At 33.9% G+C, this 20,227-nt stretch overlaps 4 protein-coding genes across 5 annotated transcripts; 1 reads left to right on the plus strand and 3 right to left on the minus strand.

Moving 5' to 3' along the window:
* Positions 1-2,386: 2,386 nt before the first annotated feature.
* On the minus strand, positions 2,387-4,966 carry LOC107912061 (chromophore lyase CRL, chloroplastic). The gene is made up of 9 exons (XM_016840103.2): positions 4,468-4,966; positions 4,348-4,397; positions 4,051-4,111; positions 3,929-3,964; positions 3,706-3,756; positions 3,456-3,548; positions 3,027-3,131; positions 2,740-2,832; positions 2,387-2,623 (listed from the first exon to the last, which is right to left on the minus strand). The coding sequence occupies exons 1-9, from the start codon at positions 4,633-4,635 to the stop codon at positions 2,483-2,485; spliced, it is 798 nt and encodes a 265-aa protein (XP_016695592.2). The 5' UTR covers positions 4,636-4,966; the 3' UTR covers positions 2,387-2,482.
* Positions 4,967-5,087: 121 nt separating this feature from the next.
* LOC107910907 (succinate dehydrogenase assembly factor 2, mitochondrial) lies at positions 5,088-6,592 on the minus strand (the record flags this gene model as incomplete). The annotated part of the gene is made up of 5 exons (XM_041103880.1): positions 5,088-5,353; positions 5,427-5,493; positions 6,128-6,275; positions 6,369-6,476; positions 6,555-6,592. Coding segments are annotated over 5 exons (510 nt in total), but the record flags the coding sequence as incomplete, so codon positions are not given.
* Positions 6,593-6,963: 371 nt separating this feature from the next.
* Positions 6,964-8,934, minus strand: LOC121223636 (carbonyl reductase [NADPH] 1). The gene is made up of 4 exons (XM_041105548.1): positions 8,681-8,934; positions 8,222-8,480; positions 7,897-8,091; positions 6,964-7,597 (listed from the first exon to the last, which is right to left on the minus strand). The coding sequence occupies exons 1-4, from the start codon at positions 8,773-8,775 to the stop codon at positions 7,202-7,204; spliced, it is 945 nt and encodes a 314-aa protein (XP_040961482.1). The 5' UTR covers positions 8,776-8,934; the 3' UTR covers positions 6,964-7,201.
* A 6,875-nt stretch (positions 8,935-15,809) lies between these two features.
* On the plus strand, positions 15,810-18,594 carry LOC107912059 (calnexin homolog). Of its 2 annotated transcripts, none has more exons than XM_016840101.2 (6): positions 15,810-15,998; positions 16,093-16,162; positions 16,737-17,863; positions 17,947-18,018; positions 18,107-18,220; positions 18,292-18,594. In XM_016840101.2, the coding sequence occupies exons 1-6, from the start codon at positions 15,909-15,911 to the stop codon at positions 18,439-18,441; spliced, it is 1,623 nt and encodes a 540-aa protein (XP_016695590.2). In that variant the 5' UTR covers positions 15,810-15,908; the 3' UTR covers positions 18,442-18,594. The 2 variants fall into 2 exon arrangements, with proteins under 2 accessions (XP_016695590.2, XP_016695589.2); XM_016840100.2 differs by having other exon boundaries at positions 15,811-15,998; positions 18,289-18,594.
* The last annotated feature ends 1,633 nt before the right edge of the window (positions 18,595-20,227 follow it).

The following is a 20,227-nucleotide window of genomic DNA, read 5'->3' on the forward strand; positions in this document are numbered from 1 at the left end:
AGTAGATTTAATTCAAGGCTCGAATCAACTAAAGAATTATATAAAATAGGGATTGAGTCTTAGTCCGGTTGGCATTAATTTGTTGTCAACGTAGGAGGAGATTATGGGTTCGAGCTAGAATTGTCCAAGGTCGGGCCTTAACAAAAATTTAGGCCCGACTAAAAATGGGTTTAGATTTTTTCCCAGACCCGACTCATATAAAATGTTAAAACTCCGGCATGACCCCTCTTTTAATTTTTTAAATTTTTATTTTCTATATAAAAAGTTTTAAAAATATAATACATCAAATACACTAAAAATATTAAAATAAATATTTTCCAACAAATTAAAAATAAATTTTTAAAAAAATATTTATATTTAAATAATATTAAAATAAGTGTAACTTAACGGGTAAATGTCTTTAAAATAGTAGTAAAATTGTCAATAAAACAAGTGCAAAATAATAATAAATGGTAGCAAAATAGTGGCAAAAAGTGGGAAAACAACAGGAAAATTACCAGGAATTTTTTAATTGAAAATTCAGGCTAAGCCAAACTACACTCGGGCCAAAAAGCTTACTTGATGCCCAACATATTTTTTAAACAGATCTTTTTTTTTCCTAAACTCATTTTTCAGGCTTATGTTTTTGTCCAAATCTTTTCATTTTTCGAGCAGCCCGGCTCATGAACAACTTTAGTTCGAGTGCGCTGAAATATATTTATCCTCTTTTTAAGTAGACGAAGAGATATGAAGTAATATTAGAATAGGTGTCAAACTTTGCGGCTGTCGCCACATATTCCATTTGCAAGACGCTGAGTTACCTTCATTCTCCTACGTATTGCAAAATCCAAAACTGCATTTCTACATCGAAAAACCCAATGGGTCATACCACCAATTATTCTGAATTTTTTTTACATGAAAGGACAAATTTCTTTTAAATAAATATCAAAAAAAGAAATGTGAGAAAATCCATTATTTATTTATTATAAAATTGTGAAATTGAGATCTGGTGCAAAGTCAATTATTTCTAGAAGCATTGAAATAGAGTTAAAACCTGTTGTGAAACAAAATGATAGGGTCTAGTCAATAGACGCCAACGCGTTTCTGAAGTTTGTCAACAGACATTTAGTGATTATAATCCATCCCTGCTTTAACACAAAGTCTTCCACTAAATGTCATCCACCAAAGAAAAATGAAAAATGGTGAAATTCTATAAATGGTCCTTATATTATACATATTCTTTTTACAGGTTTAGCCATTCACAACTTGTAGATACGAATGGATGAAACGACAAGTATACGTGACAAAACCAAGAGTAGATATCATCCCCTACTCTGGGTCCCCGAACCATCATCCTTCTCCAGACCTCATGGAACACTAGTGATAATCTCCATCAACAACTTTAAAATATGTATTTTTAGTTTTAAAACTTTTTTCACTAATTATATTGATTAATTTGATGTGACTTATTTTAAACGTGCCATGTTCACTGGGGTTTTTATTTATTTATTTATAAGATTGAACTCTCTTTTATAATAGAAAAAATAGGATGGTTCTTAGGATTTTGGAACACAGTGAATGAAATTGTGTAAAAATGGAAAATTTGGGGGACTCCGAATTGGAACATAAATTGGGCTCTGGATTAGAGCAAAATTGGGTTCATTGACTACAGCAAAAATAGTTCGGGCTTTTGATTTCAGACTTACAGATTTAAACCATTAACTTATATATAATTAATCCAAGTTTTATGAGCAGGGATGTTATGATTATTAGCTTTTCGGGTTTAAATATTTTACGTTGATTTGATTTTTATAAATAAAAGTTTTATATAATATATGGGTGAATATATTTTTTTCATACCTTAAAATTTTGATATATGTTTCATTTTTTCCGATCAAAACATGTCTTATTTTTAAAAAAATATTTTACTACATTCTTATAAGATGCTTGTCAACTCCCTAACCTCACATATAGAGTTTAAAAACCCTACCAACAATATACCAAATATCTTTTCACTATTTTTTTACCATAATTCATCGCATCTGTGGGGGACAAAATTATTTTTAAATAATAGTTTTTCAAAACAAATATATTGAATAATTGAAAATCATACTTTTGACTAGTTTTTGAGATAGGAAACCGATAAACCATATGTTGTTGATTATGGATTGTTATCTTGAATCAAGCTTAGACTTCAAAAATTAAAGTTGATCTAGAACTAAACTTCTAGATTCAAACTTTGAATTGAGCTTGAACTACTTAAAACTTGAGTTTGGTTAAGCTCATTTATACCCTGGGTTTAATGTACCAGAGATTTCAGTGTTACATGTACTGCATAATCTATCTTGTATCTGTAAATTAATGACCAAAAAACCCAGAAAATTGCACCCAAATAAAAGACAAAATATAGCCAAGAGTAAAGCCAAGGGTCTTCACTCAAGATTATGTAAAGGAGTTAAAATTTTACAGACTATGACCATATATATTTATATATAACCATGAATCATTCTTGCAAGACAAACGATCCCTCTATCCTTTTCTCCATTGGCTGTGAAGGGGCAAAATTTAGTGGTGAAAACATACCATTGAAACTAGAGGCAGGTGCAGGCTTGAATTCATAAGGACCTTCCTTCACTCCCCAAACCTGTTAACAAACAAATATTACATATAAAGCACATTCAATGAAGGCTTCCAACCAATTGTTTAGCAAAATAAGGAGAATTGTAATACTACGAGTTGTAGAAGACCGTGAAAAACGACCTGATTTCCATCATCGTCATAACCCCTATCCCAGGTATGTATCTCATTGTTCTTCAAAATTGTAAGTTCTGAAGTGCAGTATGTTGCTCCATTCTGGAAAGAAGGCAAAAAAAGAAAAAAAGAAAAACGTGAAACATCATTCGTTGCAATAAAAAACTCTGTACTAACTACTTCATAAATCATCATCCACTGTGGCAATAAAAGATAAATCATGTTCTCAAACTTGCAAGGTTGGCAACAAAATAAGTCGACAAAATGAGAACAGGATTTAATGGTGAGTAGCGTACCCATGAATTTGGGAATCCACCTGGTGGAGTTGAACCTTCGTATAAACAGCGTTTCCCCCTCTCACAGCGTTTGAGATATATAGTTGTCAGATGTTCAGCAACATCCTGTTCATATCATATGATGTAATTAACAGAACAAGAAATTATAGTTACCAAAATGGCCAAATCTAGGGATTCAACTTAAATTTAAACAGGAAAATTCTTAATTCTCAAATTACAAATGATTATTAACCACTTAATGGCTATCAAAAGAAAAGAAAGTTGATCGACATTTTTTTTAAAACCAAAGCATATAATAAGCTATAAGAAGATAGGAACAGCGAACACAAGCAACATGCACATCGGAAGCGGAGAAAATCTTCAAACTGCAAATGAAAAATCAGAGAAGTCGTATACATGCACAAAAGAGAATAATGTGAAAACACTTACATCAATAACTTCTTCAGGTAGTGGGCATTGATCCCTTGGACGATCACAGAAATTCCTGTATTCATCTGCGTCTCTAATTGCGTAAGAACTTACCTGTGCCCATTAGATACAAGTAGAAATCAAAAGGCCAACTAGCTCCAAAGGTATTGTATGAAGGTAATAGGTGATAAAAGCAGATTGTTATCGTGAATACACTGATCATAAGCGAGATTACTCAACAATCTTATTGTAAAGCAGAGCAGATACAAACCTCAACATCACATTTCAAATCCTTTGGACAAGGCTTCACCATGAAAAACCTCTGCAACCAAAAATACAGTCAGAATTGTACGATGTAAAGGCATTCCGCTGAAAAGTGTAGAGAGATCAAAGGAAATATGTGAAGAATAAAAGCCCGAATTTCCATTAAAACTTCCATTATCATAGATTGTGTGTTCAGTGTATCCTTTATCCTTTGTGCAACATAAATTTACCTGCCGAAAAGGTTTCTGGGGAGTCCTCCAAAATGCCTAACCCATAAAAAGTGAAAACTATTACATGGATATTCTGAAAATTCAAAAACAGAAAGATTCAACTGGAAGTGCCTTGGACAAACCTGTTCGAAATATAAAACATTTGAACCATCCACCATCTCCGTTGCTGGGCAAGTAAGTGTTCTACAATGATAAAATTTCTTAATTTTAGCAGTATTTAAAAAGAAAAATTAGCAATTGGCAAATACCCATTGCTGGAAATAACATAAATCATAAGCTAAACTAATAATCAAACAAGCAAGTAAACTATAATTAACTTCCCTCTTACAATTTAGAAAAGTAAAAGGGTTAAAAACTTAACATTATATTCTATTTTTTTTCCTGTATACGGTAAATTAAAAAAAGAAGAAGAATAGTACCTGATGTTGAAGTAACTATCTGGATTTCTAGAGGCTTGCTCCCGCGAGAACTACCATAAAAAAACAGGAATTGAGATGAAATGCAATAAAATTAAAATAAAAAAAAAAGAATTGAAGTACCTTTTCGCCGCTAAGAGAACGAGCAACGATTCTAGCGTGGTCCCAACGAGTGGTGGATTTGGTAAACCTCTTGAGCAAAAGGGCGCCTCCAATTAACACCAGCGTCTTCACTACCAAACCTCGAGCTCGACTCCATCCATTCGAGTCCGACTCTGAATTCCTTCCCATATAATTTTTATATATTTATTTGTAATTAATTCCTTAATCTTCTCACCTCATCCAAACATCCACCATCTTATTATTCCTCTTCCTTTCTCAGAAATGAAGGCAGAGCAAAAACTAAAAATTTTTGTGATAAAGGAAAGGGGAGGGACTCCAAGCTTTTTTATTTCTTCTCAAGTGAAATGAAACGGATTGGGGGGATTGAAGTTTCGGGTGTCGGGTACTACTGCTATTGTCAGTGTTTGCCACGCAACCCCTTTTATTTTTCACGGTTTTGCATTATTAGACCTTCTATTTGAGTTTATCTAATATTTTAAATAGACCAACGCAAAAATATTAGATTGTAGACTTGAAGGATTGGATTCAATTTCAAGCAACCTCATTTTCCTTAACTAATTATAAAAAAATACATAAAATTATCTTGATTAGATTTATTGATATAGTTATAGAGTTGTTAATGGGTGAAGATGGATTATGGTCCGACTTCAAAAAATTTCAAGCTCATTTTAGGATTCATTTGACCTCAAAAGTCTATTTTATTGTTCAAAAATATCAATACAAAGTTAAAAATATTTTTATTCCAAAATGGAATTGAGATTTCGCCATAAAAACTTTTCACCGCCGGTGATAGGGACATCGTGACCTTTCCTAAAATCATCCCATCCTCTCACACATGGCTGACCAGGAGTTGCTCGCACCTTCTCTTGTACTGCAGAGAAGACCGATACACCCAAAACCCCATATAGGTAACATAGGGTCATATGACAAACAAGAATGCTTTAGCTCATGTCTCACCGGATTACCACTCACTGCTTCAGGCGGTCGTTCTTGGCCTGTTAGCCATCTCCAGAGGTCTGGGTTTTCCTACGGAAGATACATGTAAAACACTAAGACAATTTGACACATTTGGACTTTATGCAAAGCTTTATGTGAACATGTGCATGTTATCAACAAGCAAAGGATTAAATTGATGAGTGAAGGGTCGAGCTTAATAATTAATTTATAAGCCAAAAACTGGTTGCTGATAAGAATAGATAGAATTGCAACAGGCCATGATTGGTAAAAAGCAATGATCAACAGCTGACTGAGTTAACTCGGCCAGGTAAAGGCTTATTATTGATAACAGGAGAAGATAACCAGATATGGGACCTGGAGCTGTATGCAGATAACCTTACATTACATGTTTAACCAAAGGAACCTAATATCATTGCATGACATTAAAAGACTTAAAAATCAAAATTCCATACCGATAGGCTCTAAATTTAAATCAACCTGGGAAAGACAACTGAAAACAGTAAACAGTAACCTAGATTATATTGTTTAAATCAACCAAGAATCTTTCATACTTAAATTGTTTAGAAAAAGCATTAGAAGTCAAGAATTCTTTAATTATATTATATTGCTCAACCACCTTGAATACATATATCATCCACCATAAGCAAGAGCTTAATGCATGTAAATTTGGCTTGTAAGTTATAGTGGCCAACCAACAATTAACATTTTCAAGAACAGAGAATACCAAATCAAGGACATGAACTAGAGCTTTAATTCCATTTTCATCCATGGAGTAGATATGTTCCTCCACCCATTTTCCCAGAACCAAATCCAGCTCCAAAAATCCTCTCTGTTTGCTCCTATATAACAATCTATCGAAAAGAAGAACCCACCAAAAAGGTAGTTAAATTTCTTATGATTAGAACCAGAAAAAGTACCCAAAAGGAAATTGAAGAAATATTAACCTGTTAAACAGACGCCTTTTGCTTTCTCCGGTAGAAAGGTCCATTTCTAATGACTGAGCGTTACTAATATTAGTGGATGAGAATCTTGAAACCCAACCATATTGTGGCCTGATAAGAAAGCGAAATGTTTTCAAGCAAAACAAAAGCAGATGAAGCTGAAAAGAAAAATAAAAAGTTGATCTGTACCTGATAATGGTCGTGGTCCGGTTGGCAATGGCGGAGGATTAACAAGTCGTTGGGCGTTGAGAAGAGCTCTTCTGAGCATTGGCTTGAGGAATTATTATGGAGAAAGGGAAGAAACTACATACAGATACAAGAGAGTGAGGTGAAAATCGTGGGCCTTCATAAGCCAAATAATCAGCCCGGGAACTCTACTGATGATGGCATTGCAGTCATCTTGGATCACATGAAACTTCAAAATATCTCAGGACCCAATGAATTGAATGCAGTCCAGAAATGGGAAAAAGTATAATTTGGATTTAAATCATTTTAGATTTCGATTGTTTTCAATGTTTGGGTTATCCAAAGAATAAACATATTTTGATTTCAAAAACATTATTATGGAATTCCAGGTAATGTTTGCTCCCTGCAAATGTGTATAAAATTTTCATTAAAAAATCAACAACAAATACTTAAAAAGAGAATAAGAGTGGAAGCAATTATACTTGGGTCTTTTAAGGTTAGACAGAAAGCAGCATTGATTCATATGTTCGGTTTTAGTTTGGTGCTACGTATGGGCCAAATTGCTTCTAAAACAAGTTACTTTCAACTGTTTCATCGAATCTTCAAGAATAGAACAAATTTTTGACTCTACAATGCAGAACTTAATTTACTCAAAAGTTGATTTCTCGTCTCTCTGCAAAAAACTTTCCAGTTATTGCTTGGTCAGAAAGCAAGGAAAGCCAGACTCCAGTGTCAGCTGCAACCTCAGGAGAAATATTGCCTGCCCAACCTGTCATTGCAGTCTTCACCCATCCTGGACAATAACAGTTGATATATATCTTTTCGCCTTGTGGTCGATCGCAGAGTTCTTTGGCCACCAGTCTGGTGTAAGCATTGACAGCAAGTTTAGATACAGAGTAATCAGTGAATGTTTGAGGCCATCCGCCTGATTGCCAAGTTTCATCTTCAACTTGTTGTAAGAAACTAGACACTGTTCTATCAATCAATTCCTCTGAGAGAGTTTCCAAATTAGTTAGTTTTTCTCTCAAAGTTGCATCTTGAATTCTCTGCCAAAAAAAAGAGCCTAAATTTAGTTCGAAGTATACAAAAAATCAAACACATGGCAATCCTTGCTCTTATTCACAATGGTTAAAATATATGCATTTTTCTGTAGATGTGCACGGTCACATAGCTATGCTAGAAGAAGCAGAGCAGAGCCAGAGTCAAAAGATTCAGGAAGGAAGTGACCATATTTACTCACATTAGAGACCCACTAATCATTGCATTAAGAAATCATTGAAGACCTTAATTCTAAAAAAAAAAGTGGGTTGGTCCAGTAGATAAAGGAAGAAAATTATTTACTTACATTGCGGCGGCCGTTTAGTCTGCCTAGCCGTGAGCTTACATTAACGATACGAGCACCAGCAGTGGAAGGTTTCATTACTGGTATCATTGCTTTAATCATATTTTTAGTGCCATAATAATTGGTGTCAACTACCTGTCGTGCGAATTCCACAGAATTATCGAACCCGAGGTTGTAGTTAACACCTGCATTATTCACCTGCAAATATAAACATCAAAAGTAAAACAATGCAAAAGGTTGGCCAAAGCACTAAGCTAAGCTAAATTATAAATAAAACAGAAAGCAATAAACAATAAAAACTTGAAATATCAATGAGTTTTCACCTTACCAGGATATCAATGCCACCGTATTTTTGTTTTATCCATTCAACAAACGCTGAAATTGATTCACCATCCAAGATATCAAGCTGATGAACATCATAACTGAAACCCCCTTCTTGTAAGGCCTTGGTTGCTTCAATGCCGACACTAATGTTCCTTGATGTTAGTATTACTGTCAATCCATGCCCGGCAAGTTGTCTTGCAATCTCAAACCCGATTCCTCTATTAGCACCAGTTACAACTGCAACAGTTTCTTGTGACCACCACCTGGAAAATGAAACAAAAGAAATTCCTCTATTCAGCTATTATCATTCGAATTGTTCTAAATCAAAGTAACATGGGGATTTCGATCAAAATATACAAAAACAATCCAATTATTTCCCCCTACAATGTTGAAATACCAATCTGGGTGATTACCAAAATCAAAGGGACAAAAAGGGTTTGAGGGAAAGAAAGGAAGGAAGTACCTTTGATGATCAGAATAAGGAATGGTCCTGAGAAGTGAAATCTCTTGGAGTCTCTTTTCTCTTCTCTCCTTGTTTCTTTCCTTTTTCCCTGACATATCCTAGTGTTTGCTCCGTCTTTCAGGTGTGGGGCAATTTTGAGGTGACGAGTCAAAATGGAGAAGGAGAAAGTAAATGGATGCACGGAGCTGAAACGCAAATAAGGTCTAGGAAAGTTATTGGACTGAAACCTGGTTGTGACGGCTGATGACTTGTCTGGTCTCTCTAAACTTTGGAGTTGGTTCTTGGTTGTCGAATGTTTTAGGTGTAATTCTAATTTAATCCCTATACTTTACCAAATTTAAGAAATTAGTTTTTTCATTTTAATTTGTTATAATTTGGTCCTCAAACTTAAGAGCTCAACGAATTGGCGAACACTGTTAAACTTTGTCATTGATTTGAGCAAATTATACGTAAAAAGTTTGCAAAAATATCAGTTCTGCAAATTAGCAAAAAATTGTGGTTGAAATATAAATTAATTTTTTAGTTTTTTTTTGTAAAGAATGATGACCAAATTATATAAATTAAAGTGGAATATTAATTTTAAAATTTTTATAAATTAGATCAATATTTTAAGGGTTTTTAGGTCGTATTTGTGAATGTGGTATAGATTAGTTGCTATGCAAATAGACTCAATCCACAAAATAATTGCTATATATTGTTTAAATTTAAACATAAATTATTTATGTTAATCTTTAGTAGAATGTAAAAAGTTGATGAACCATCACAATTTCATTTAAACATTTTACAAAGTTTTTATTTCTTACAATTAATTTAATTGCTAATTTTTTATACATTTAAATTGAACAAAGGAAAGGTTTCACAAGAATTGAATCTTAAACTTCAACTTGATCCCTTGGAATTAATGCTAATAGTGAATGTACATATATATAACCACTTGCAATTAGTGGTTGATGAAATATATTTGAAAATTTGAGATTATGTTAATAAAAACAAGGTCAATTAATGCATATTAATGGTTTTTTAGACTAATTATTGTATAATGTTAAGTAGGATTATTATGAATCACATATAAATCAAGCTATCACATATCCTATTTAGGTTTTTTTTTAATTTTTTTTAAACATAACCCACTTGTAAAATTGAAAGCTTGTAGAGTAAAAAATATTCATTGTCACTTTATTTGGCCTGAAAACACTAAAAGGTGGTGAATTTATATTTTATGAAATTTGAAAACTATTTTTAAAAATAAAAGAGGGATTAATTTGACATAATAAATATATAATGATTAGACTCTAATAGTTTATTTCTACTATTTTGGTATATCTCGACTAAATATTTCTCAATTCCCTCTATTGAATTGATATCTTATGAGAACAACGTATAATCCTTATAACTTTATCTTTTTCACAAGTTTAGATAGAAATTTTCCTTAAATTTTATGGCTAAATTAGAATCTTTTTTAATTTTCGTAACTCAACTAAAATTCTCCTAATATATAATCGGTGGTGATATGGAAGAGAATAAATGAATAAACCTTTACCATGCGCATGGTTACAAAAATTATGCTCTTAATGAAATTGATTGAGAATAGCAAAAGTTGTTGGGGATGAAAAAAAGTTGTTGGAATAATTTATTCCGTAACATTTTTCATCCCTCCACATTAAGGTATCGATCGATCCGAATTGATCCTCCATACCAGAATGTCTAAAATGAGTGTAAATGAGTTTGAAATATGTCCAAAACATTAACATTTACACCCTTGTTGAGAATTTTTCTTTTGTTTTCAATATAAATGACTTAAAAAACGAAAAAAAAAAGTCTTAAACTTTGTTTGATTAAAAAAATTCATATATAAAAAGGAACATCTTTAAATTTATGTGGATGGTTTTTATTTAGTTTCAGTATGGGGAGATTAAAGATTGATGGAGATTTTACCTAAATATATAGAAAGAGAGAAGATGGATTTAACACCTTTTGAGAATCCATTCCCCAATGAGCTCTATGGTGTATCAGTTACGCATGTATGAATATATTTTCCTTCCACCATGTGCTGCCACGAAACTTAGAGCCAATATTGTGGATTCCCGGAGAATTAGAAGATAAAAGAAAGCCTATAGGAGATTCTTCTAAGAGTTACTAGTTTAAGGTTGGTTTTGGATTTTGCAGGAAAGATATGCTGCATCAATTACACATGTCGATTTAATACAAGTTGGATCATTTTCCTCATCAGCTAAAATTTTCTTATGCTATTTTAGATCCAAATCCACACACCCAATTTTGATCTGCGCTTCCATCAAACTAAATCTTTTTACTCTAAAAAAACATATTATTTCAGTAATAAATGTTGAATCAATATTATTTTAATAATAAATTATTTTATTCATTTTATTTTAGTAATTTTTCCGTCATGTTAATTTAGGTATAGTTTGAATAGACGGTGCGTTTACTTGTGGTTAGTATAAAAACAACAACGACGATAAAATTAAATAAAAGTGAACTAATCGCACTGCACTGCCCATCCAAATCCCACCATACTCTTTTTTTAGTGTTTTTGTAACCCTAAATAAGAAAGACAACCTCATTTAGTGAAGTCATTAACCCTTTCTTAAATTTTTCCATAACAAAACTTGCACCCTATTCAAAAACCCTATTTTAACAAAATTCAACTACCTCTAAATTATTCGTAACCCTATCTTTATAATACAGACGTGGTGATCAGTTAAACCTTTAATTAATTAACATACTTTTTTTTATTGACTAACATCTCTTGTTTTTATTGACTCCTTTAATTTTAATTTAATAATTTAATCTAAAGAGATCAAATTCGAATTATTGTTCAATTTTCTTTTACAATTTGATATAATTTTTGATTTAATAAGAGCCGAATCATACTCTATAGGGTTTGAACCTTCAACGTTAGGTTTTGAAGACCCACGTGCCGAACTAAACTAATATCACTTTCTTATCATAATAAATAAAATTGTAAAAAAAATCCTTTTATTTTATAACCCTAATACATTGTATATCGAATATATGAGAAAATGATAGGTTGAGCAAAATTGCTTCAAAATTCAAATTATTTTTGGTTTAGAGTATAGGTTTTATGTTTGGTCAGTGATAAGTTTTTTCTTTCGCATGTGATTTATCTTTTCGATATCCAAAATGATAGGGTGAAAGATTTAAATTGTGGAATGTTTGGTTTATATAAGCAGCAAGGTAGGAAAAGAAAAGCAAGATAAAATTCGAAAGATGATCCCATTGTTGACTGATTCATATATTGCGAGCTTCTCCCTCGTATTGTAGCGACACTGATGTACAAAATATTTTAGAGATGAGTTTAAAAACTACATTGAGTGTATTTTCGTAGGAGTTCAGTTGATTTTTTTTTTCAAATTCATGACTTTTTTCAAGGTTTAATTAATTAATTTCTAAGTTTAGGGCTTCTTGAACACTTTAGCAAATAAAATTTGTGTATGATTCCGACAATTTGTTAATTCTGTTTGAGTTTTTAGGATGAGGAAACTGAGCAGTGAGGGAGCAAAGGATTGTGTGTGTATAGTGAGAAGTAGGGTATATATGCAGCTCAAGTGGGTATGTATATGATTTAATATTATCAAAGAATAACTTCCATATATCTATATTACTATTTATCTGGTTAGGTTAATCCTGAAAAGAAAAGCCTGAGATATTCACTTGACTCTTGCAATATGGAATAAGTCATTAAGTCAATTAAAAAAGCTCATTGATCCTTTTATTCTTAAAAGATTTAAAGGCTCAAAGTTGACACAGAATACATGCACAAATGCCAAAAAAAAGTCAATGGAGTAATGTAAAAGGATGGATGTTATTGCACGTGAGAGTTTCATCCAAAGCTAGTTGACAAATAAAGCAAGGGGCAATTATCTCTATATAAACCCATCGCCCATAGAGGTTTATGAGACAAGTATAAGCTTGTAGAGTAATTTATGAAGAAACTAAACGGAGAAGGTTCCAGTTTCCCTCAAAGGCTTCCAATGTCCTTCGTTGGAGCCTGCGAAGGATACTGAAAGGCTTACTCCCTCTTGAATTCCGCCACAATTTTGATTGTTTTCTGCTGCATGCATATATAGAGATGATTTGAGGCATGCATTGCTATAGCAGCCTCCTCAAGCTGTTCCAAAAAAAAAAATGGAGATTAAAGGTAAAGCAATGATCCTAATTTCTCACATATTTAACATCCTGTTCGTTTCTATATACTCAATAATCTGCAAATCCTAGGATCCATCTCAAGGCCTTAAATAGCTGTTGTAACATGATTTTATGGCTGCTTTTTTGTTGTTAATTTCCGTTATTTCCGTCATCAATATTTATCGTAATCAACCATGATAGTTAGTATTACTGTATCACTGAAGCTAGCAGCTGGCAGCTTCAATATATTACACGTACAGTTTGGTGCATAAGAAGTGTAGGGTCTCACAAAAGGTTGCACACCCCAGATATTCCGAATACAATCACGGACAAAAAAGGAATTGTCGTGCAAAAATCGTGAATTTGTCATCATACACGGCCAAAGTTGACCTTTCTTAATATTATTATTACCCAATATACCAAACAAAACATGGAAAGCCTCGGAGCCACAACAGTTAGTGTAACTCAACTTTGGCATACTCGCCAACGGGAGTTACGCTTTGTGGGTCGCGACGTTGAGAAGTGGAATATCGGGTTGAGACCCCTACGATTATTTGTATTTTTTTTTTACTTGCAGCTCCAGAGATGGTTAAGGGTCATTTCCACCAGTGCACGTGGCATATTGCAGCTCGTTAATTCCTTGAGGACTTCACGTCCATTAGCTCCCTGATTTGTTTATAAATATATATTTATTGGGGGTTGAGAAACATCATAGGGGTACAAGGGGCAAGACCTCTGAAACTTACTTGCATTGAGATTATGTTTTCTTGTCTTCTGGTTTTTAGAACTTATGATGGGATCCAAACGGCACTAGCACTTCCAACGGTTGTTCCGAGTTCATAGGATGTTACCAAAGACACACTCCCATTAAACAAAACATTTGTTTGCTTTCAACATCTTGGGGCTTTTCATAACATGTCAGAAAATACCAGGAAATGTCTTTGTAAGTTGCTTTCATTGGTTAATAAGTAATAACATGCCGCCTACATTGTGGAGTACTCTCTATAAATAAATCCAATAGCTAAACTATTACTCAACACACCTGACCTGACCTGCCTTTTTTTATTTCATTTGCAAGTGATATCAGAGGAAACCAAGGGACCCAACAATCACTAACTCTCTCCCTCAAAGGCTATTCTGGTATATGGATATGCAAATCCTTGTTAGTTGTTACTTGGAGTAGCCGTTGAGGTGAGAGCGTTATAGAATGTTGGCTCTCTATCTATTCATTGATCCAATTCGATCTCGATGGCTGTGCTGGAACCAGGTAGCTTTTTTCATCTACTTTACCTCAACTTCGTATAGCTGATCACTGCTTTATAAATGCATGCAGTTTTCTATTATATTTAAGAGCATCATCAGATGGCTTTGCTGCATTTTCAATAATACTATACATGAAAAAAAAAGCATAAATATATTACCAACCTTAAACAACTATACAATGAATTTATCAGAATAAGATTGATTGTCAATCACCCCAAAAACATGTCAGAATTAACATTACTGCAATAAATTGGGTTGAAGTCTTAACAATGGCTTATCTAACAACTTGGCTACAAAGGTCAATACTCACAATCATAACAAAATAATAGTCTTGGCTATAATGCATAATACATCTTTGAAGTTTATTTTATGAGGGAAAAGGGACCAACTCTTACACAGGACAAGACTTTCACAAAAGAAAAAAAAACGAGGAAGATGATAGGGTGTTCTGGAGAGCCTGATTTGGTAAATCAGATACATAAAGATAGTATTAAGAGGTAAAGTATGAGTAATTTCTCTCATATTTTCAAAAACAGATAATGAACTCCCATGTTTACTCTCTTATTTTCTCTTTTGGCTATAAAAAACACTCCACAACAGCCATCAATAAAAATAAATTAAAATACAAATAAAACCAATATGAAATATATCCTCTCTCCAACATTTCTATCTCTGAATTGTGCAATTTTCTTCGACATTTTATTATTATTATGATGCAATATTTTATTTCTTTATAAAGACAAAAGCAGCTTAAGACCAGAGTGGTCAAACTTACAAATAAATACTTTATTCAGATGCCCCCCAATCAAACAAAAGACATATAGACAACACACCTTCATCAAAGCTGAAGCTACATCATAAGAAACATCAACCAGATCAAACATACTACAAGGATCACAATAAAACAACAAAAGACAAATAACCAGAATATCGTTGAACTCAGCTTCACCACCATGACCAAAACATATTCTGACTATCCACCACCCTTAGCTGTAATACTCTCAGATTTCCATTCGGGCGTTTACTTAAATGTCTAAATGTAAATATGTGATTATTATCAAACATGCTTGAAGTTATTTTAATAAAAAAAAAAGTTTCACTTAAGCTACAATGGGTTTTTAATCATGAAAGTGTTGCAAACTAATCTGAAAATGACCACAAATGCCGCCTTTCCTTTACAGCTCCTGAATACCTCTTTCCCTACAACCATGATTCATTTGAGAAATCACGACAAAACCAGTCCATGCCATGGGACGTTTCCCTGCCTTTCTTATTGGTGGAACAAGAGTTACAAGACTTGCCAATTTTATTAAATTCCCTTACATCCGCATAATTTGTGTTAGATGTTGCCTCAACTGCAAGTGTATATGTGGAAAAAGAAAATCATCTTATCCAATTTAAACCATTTTCTTTTCTTTTATAAAACGATGAATACTATTAAGTTGATGATGGTATATGCATGGAAATCAAGATCCACCAATGGGCCCTGACCCGAACCGTTCCCTCTTTTAGATCCGGCAAAGCAATTAAGCAAAGAATAAATAAAAACGGGTTTTCCAAAAAAAATTCTATTCCAAATATCCTGCATAAGGTAGGTTGCTTGATTTGCATACGTGTCAAAAATCAATTTGCTGACTTCACGTGGCACGAATTGTACAGTGCCATGAAGATCTATAAAAATCAGCAACATACGGTTAAAGCTTCGATTTTTAGTCTTAGATTTAGGATTCAGATTAAAAGAATATATAAGAAAGAAAAGATTTCCAATCTGTAATCAGTGGTAGGGTCCTTTGGATTGATGATAATGATGGGGCATTTTGCGCTTCTTGTCTTCTTAGCGTTCGCGTCGATGCAGCTTCTCTGCATTGCCGCTGATCATGATGCTGCGGTATTTCATTTTTATATTCACGTCGATCTGCTAAGAATAATTGAATCTGTTATAATTAAGAATGTAATTTTTGTTTTCTTTGGATTTGCTTTAGATTTTTTATGATTCATTTGAAGAGCCATTCAATGGGCGATGGATCGTCTCTGATAAAGATGATTATAAAGGTGAATGTTATTGTTTTTCCTTTCATGGCTCTTATCGGTGGAAATCATCGTATAGATTTCGGTTTCTGTCATTCGTCTTCTTCTTATTTTGTTTGAAAATGTTGATTTATTAGATATTTGGATTGTCTTATTTGATTGTTTGCTATTTAGAATGTATTGATCATGCAAGCTTATTATCGTACTAGAGAAGATACTATCTGGAATGATGATATGAACATTATAGCCTGGATTGGAACATTGTACTTGAAATAGAATTAAGGAAAATGCTCTTTAATAATCTGAAATTATAGAAGCCAAATATGCATAGAAGGAAAGATAAAAAGATGGATCATTAAAAAAGTGGAAATGGTGATAAGGTGCTTTAATGATGGCTGTAATTTATACCATGTCTTGGATCCTGTTTTGTTAGCTTTGTGATGCATTGGAAATTTAATGATTTTTTTTTCTGATGTTGAATTGTATACCCTGAAATCTTTTGGACTTCCGGTTTTTTGCCATTTAATGTACCTCAATGTGCCTATTGCATGTTTTAGGGAGTGACAAATTTACGTTGATGTGGTTTTGGGGGTTGCAGGTATATGGGAGCATTCAAAGAGTGAAGGGCACGATGACTATGGGCTTCTAGTGACCGAGAAGGCACGGAAGTACGCAATAGTGAAAGAGCTGGAGGAGCCTGTGAATCTCAGGGATGGAACCACTGTGCTTCAGTACGAGGCTCGCTTCCAGAATGGACTTGAATGTGGTGGTGCATACCTGAAATACCTTAGACCTCAGGAAGCTGGGTGGAAGCCTAAGGAATTTGACAATGGATCCCCTTACTCTATCATGTTTGGACCTGACATATGTGGATTAACAAACAAGGTGCACTTTATCCTGAAGCAGAAGAATCCTAAATCTGGGGAATATGTTGAACATCATCTTATTGACCCACCGCGCGTCCCATCTGACAAGCTTTCTCATGTCTATACTGCCATCTTGAAGCCTGACAATGAGATTAGCATTCTGATTGATGGAGAGGTGAAGAAGAAGGGAAACTTCCTCTCAGCTCAAGATTTTGATCCTCCAATTATCCCTGCCAAGACTATTCCTGACCCAAATGAGAAGAAACCCGAGGACTGGGACGATAGAGTCAGAATTCCTGATCCTAATGCTGTGAAGCCTGATGATTGGGATGAGAATGCACCCATGGAAATTGAAGATATGGAGGCTGTGAAACCGGAAGGATGGTTAGACGATGAGTCTGAAGAGATAGATGATCCTGAGGCAACCAAGCCAGAAGATTGGGATGATGAAGAGGATGGTGTATGGGAAGCCCCCAAAATTGATAACCCAAAGTGTCAGACAGCTTCTGGTTGTGGTGAATGGAAGAGACCGATGAAGAGGAACCCAGCTTTTAAAGGAATATGGAATCCTCCTCTAGTCGACAACCCCAATTACAAGGGTATTTGGAAGCCTAGGGACATCCCAAACCCTAACTACTTCGAGCTTGACAAGCCTTACTTTGACCCTATCGCTGCAATTGGTATCGAGATTTGGACAATGCAAGAAGGTATATTGTTTGACAATATTTTGATAGCCAAAGACGAGAATGTTGCTGAGTCATACCGGGACACCACATGGAAACCAAAGTTTGTGGTTGAGAAGGAAAAACAGAAGGCGGAGGAAGAAGCTGCAGGTTCGGATGATCTCGGTGGCTTCCAGGTAAATGCTCTTGCATGCTTACTTATTTTGGTGATTCACTCTTTTATACCATATAACTGAACTTCTCCATACCTCTGCTGCAGAAGACGGTCTTCGATGTCCTATACAAGTTTGCTGATATTCCTTTCTTAAGCAAATACAAGCTCCAAATTCTTGTAAGTTCCTTTAGTGTCCTTTTTCATATGCAGATTATTGTTTCATTGGTGGATTACATCAAAAACATGAGTTTTTTTTTTCTTGTAGGACTTCATTGAGAAGGCTGAGAAACAACCCAACCTCACCATTGGTGTCCTGGTCTCCATTGTGGTGGTTATCTTGACAGCTATCTTCATGCTCATTTTTAGTGGGAAGAAACAAGTGAGTATTTCGTGACTGGTAACCGTGTTTTCGTGTTTGAATAACTGATTGGATAAAACTGTGCGCAGCAGCCAAGAGTAGAGAAGAAAACAGAGGTGGCTGCTGATACATCAAATGATCAAGGAAGCAGTGGAGAAAAGCCAGCTGAAGAGGAAAAGGAGGAGGAAAAGGAGAATGAAACTGGTGGTGCTGCTCCCCGCCAAAGGAGGCGTGACACTTGAAAGCTTGGCTTGGCTGGTGATTATCAGTTTCACTTTTGCGCAGTTTTTTTTTTTTTTGCGGTTTAGGTGTTTCCGTAGCTGAAACATTTTTGGTAATTGTTGATTTCTGAATGTTTTTAATGTATGAATGAATGAAAGGAAAATTGTAAATGAGACGGTTTTTTTTCCTGCCCAAGTAGACTGGCGGTTTATGATATGCCTGCTAATCCACTTCAATCATTATTAACACCTGAAAACCCAATGAGGACTCCATTAAATCTCGACAAGAATTTTCGATCTGACAAACTTTTTTATTGAATTTTTTTTAATTTATTGATTTTTAAAAAATATAAAACAAAAGTAATATTAAAAAATTAAATATTACAATATGATTGGTTTGTTGGAATTAAATAGGATTGTAATAGAATAGAATAATAGAAATATGGTTGGAATGGAATAGGATTGTTGTATTATAAAATTTGTATTTTTGAGAAAAAAATTAATATTTATTTAAGAAATTAAATTTTAATATATATTCTTAATTAAATACGTTATTCATTTATTTTTTTTAAATTTAATCTATATCAATTTGCTTATTTTTTTAAAAATAAATTGATTAAATTTTGTGTTTTTTATAATAAACTAAATTTTGTTAATAAAAATATTAAAATTTTTAAACTTGCTTTTTTAATAAAAATTAAAAATTAAAAAAATTTAAATTTTGTTTAATAATAATTTCAAAATCTAGCATCACATTCTTAATCACCTCTTAAAAGTGATTGGTACAATTAACATTTTTCCTAGTAATTTTCCTTTTTTTTTGATAATATTTTCCAAGGCTAATTTACCAAAAAAAGCCAATTTTTTTTTATAAAATTACCGAAATAGGCCGGTTTTTTAATTATTTACCGGAATGGGCCATTTCCCTCGAAATCGCGCCACGTCGGAGCGATGTCAGGGGATGGGGCAGAAGGTCGCGTCCACGTCAGCGCGACTTGCTGACGTGGACGCGATGTGGACGCGCGCGTGAACAGTGCCCAACGGTCAAAAAATTGACCGTTGCCCCCCCCCCCAACGGTAAATTTTTTTTACTATATAAACCCCCCCACCCCTTTTATTTTCACAAACAAATTCCTTTAAAAAATTCTCTCAATTCCCTTCAAAATTTCTCTCAATTTCCTTCCAAAATTCTCTCAAACTCTCAAATTCCTTCCAAAATCCTCTCAATTTCCTTCAAAAAATCTCCAAATCCATATTAAATTTCTTTTTCCATTAAATTTCATTTTTTAAGAAAATTTTAAAATTTTTTTATTTTTTATAAATAATTTTAAAATTTTTAATATTTTCAACAATGGCCGGATCATTGATTCGTCTTGATAGGAATCACATATTGGTGGAGCAAATGAACATGGTAAGTATTAAATTTATATTTTAAAATTTTTTTAAGATATTTTTATTTATGTATTTTTAGATATTTATTAATATATTTTTTGTTATAAAAGGCTGAAGATCAGGTATTGGAATGCAATATTCGGAATATGCATGCTCCATCACCGTTTGTAGAGAACTACCTGCGGGAAGCGGGATTTTGGCACGTGGCGACGGTAGGCCGGGGATGCAAGTTGGAGCCGAAACTGATCAGTGCGTTGATCGAGAGGTGGAGACCTGAGACGCACACATTTCATCTTCCATGTGGAGAGTGCACTATCACTCTAGAAGATGTCCATCTGCATTTGGGATTGCCGGTGGATGGGCACCCAGTGACCGGGTCTGTCCAATCTAGCAATTGGGAGGCGGTGTGCTACGA

Source organism: Gossypium hirsutum, chromosome D11, assembly GCF_007990345.1.
Source record: "Gossypium hirsutum isolate 1008001.06 chromosome D11, Gossypium_hirsutum_v2.1, whole genome shotgun sequence".
NCBI lineage: Eukaryota > Viridiplantae > Streptophyta > Magnoliopsida > Malvales > Malvaceae > Gossypium > Gossypium hirsutum.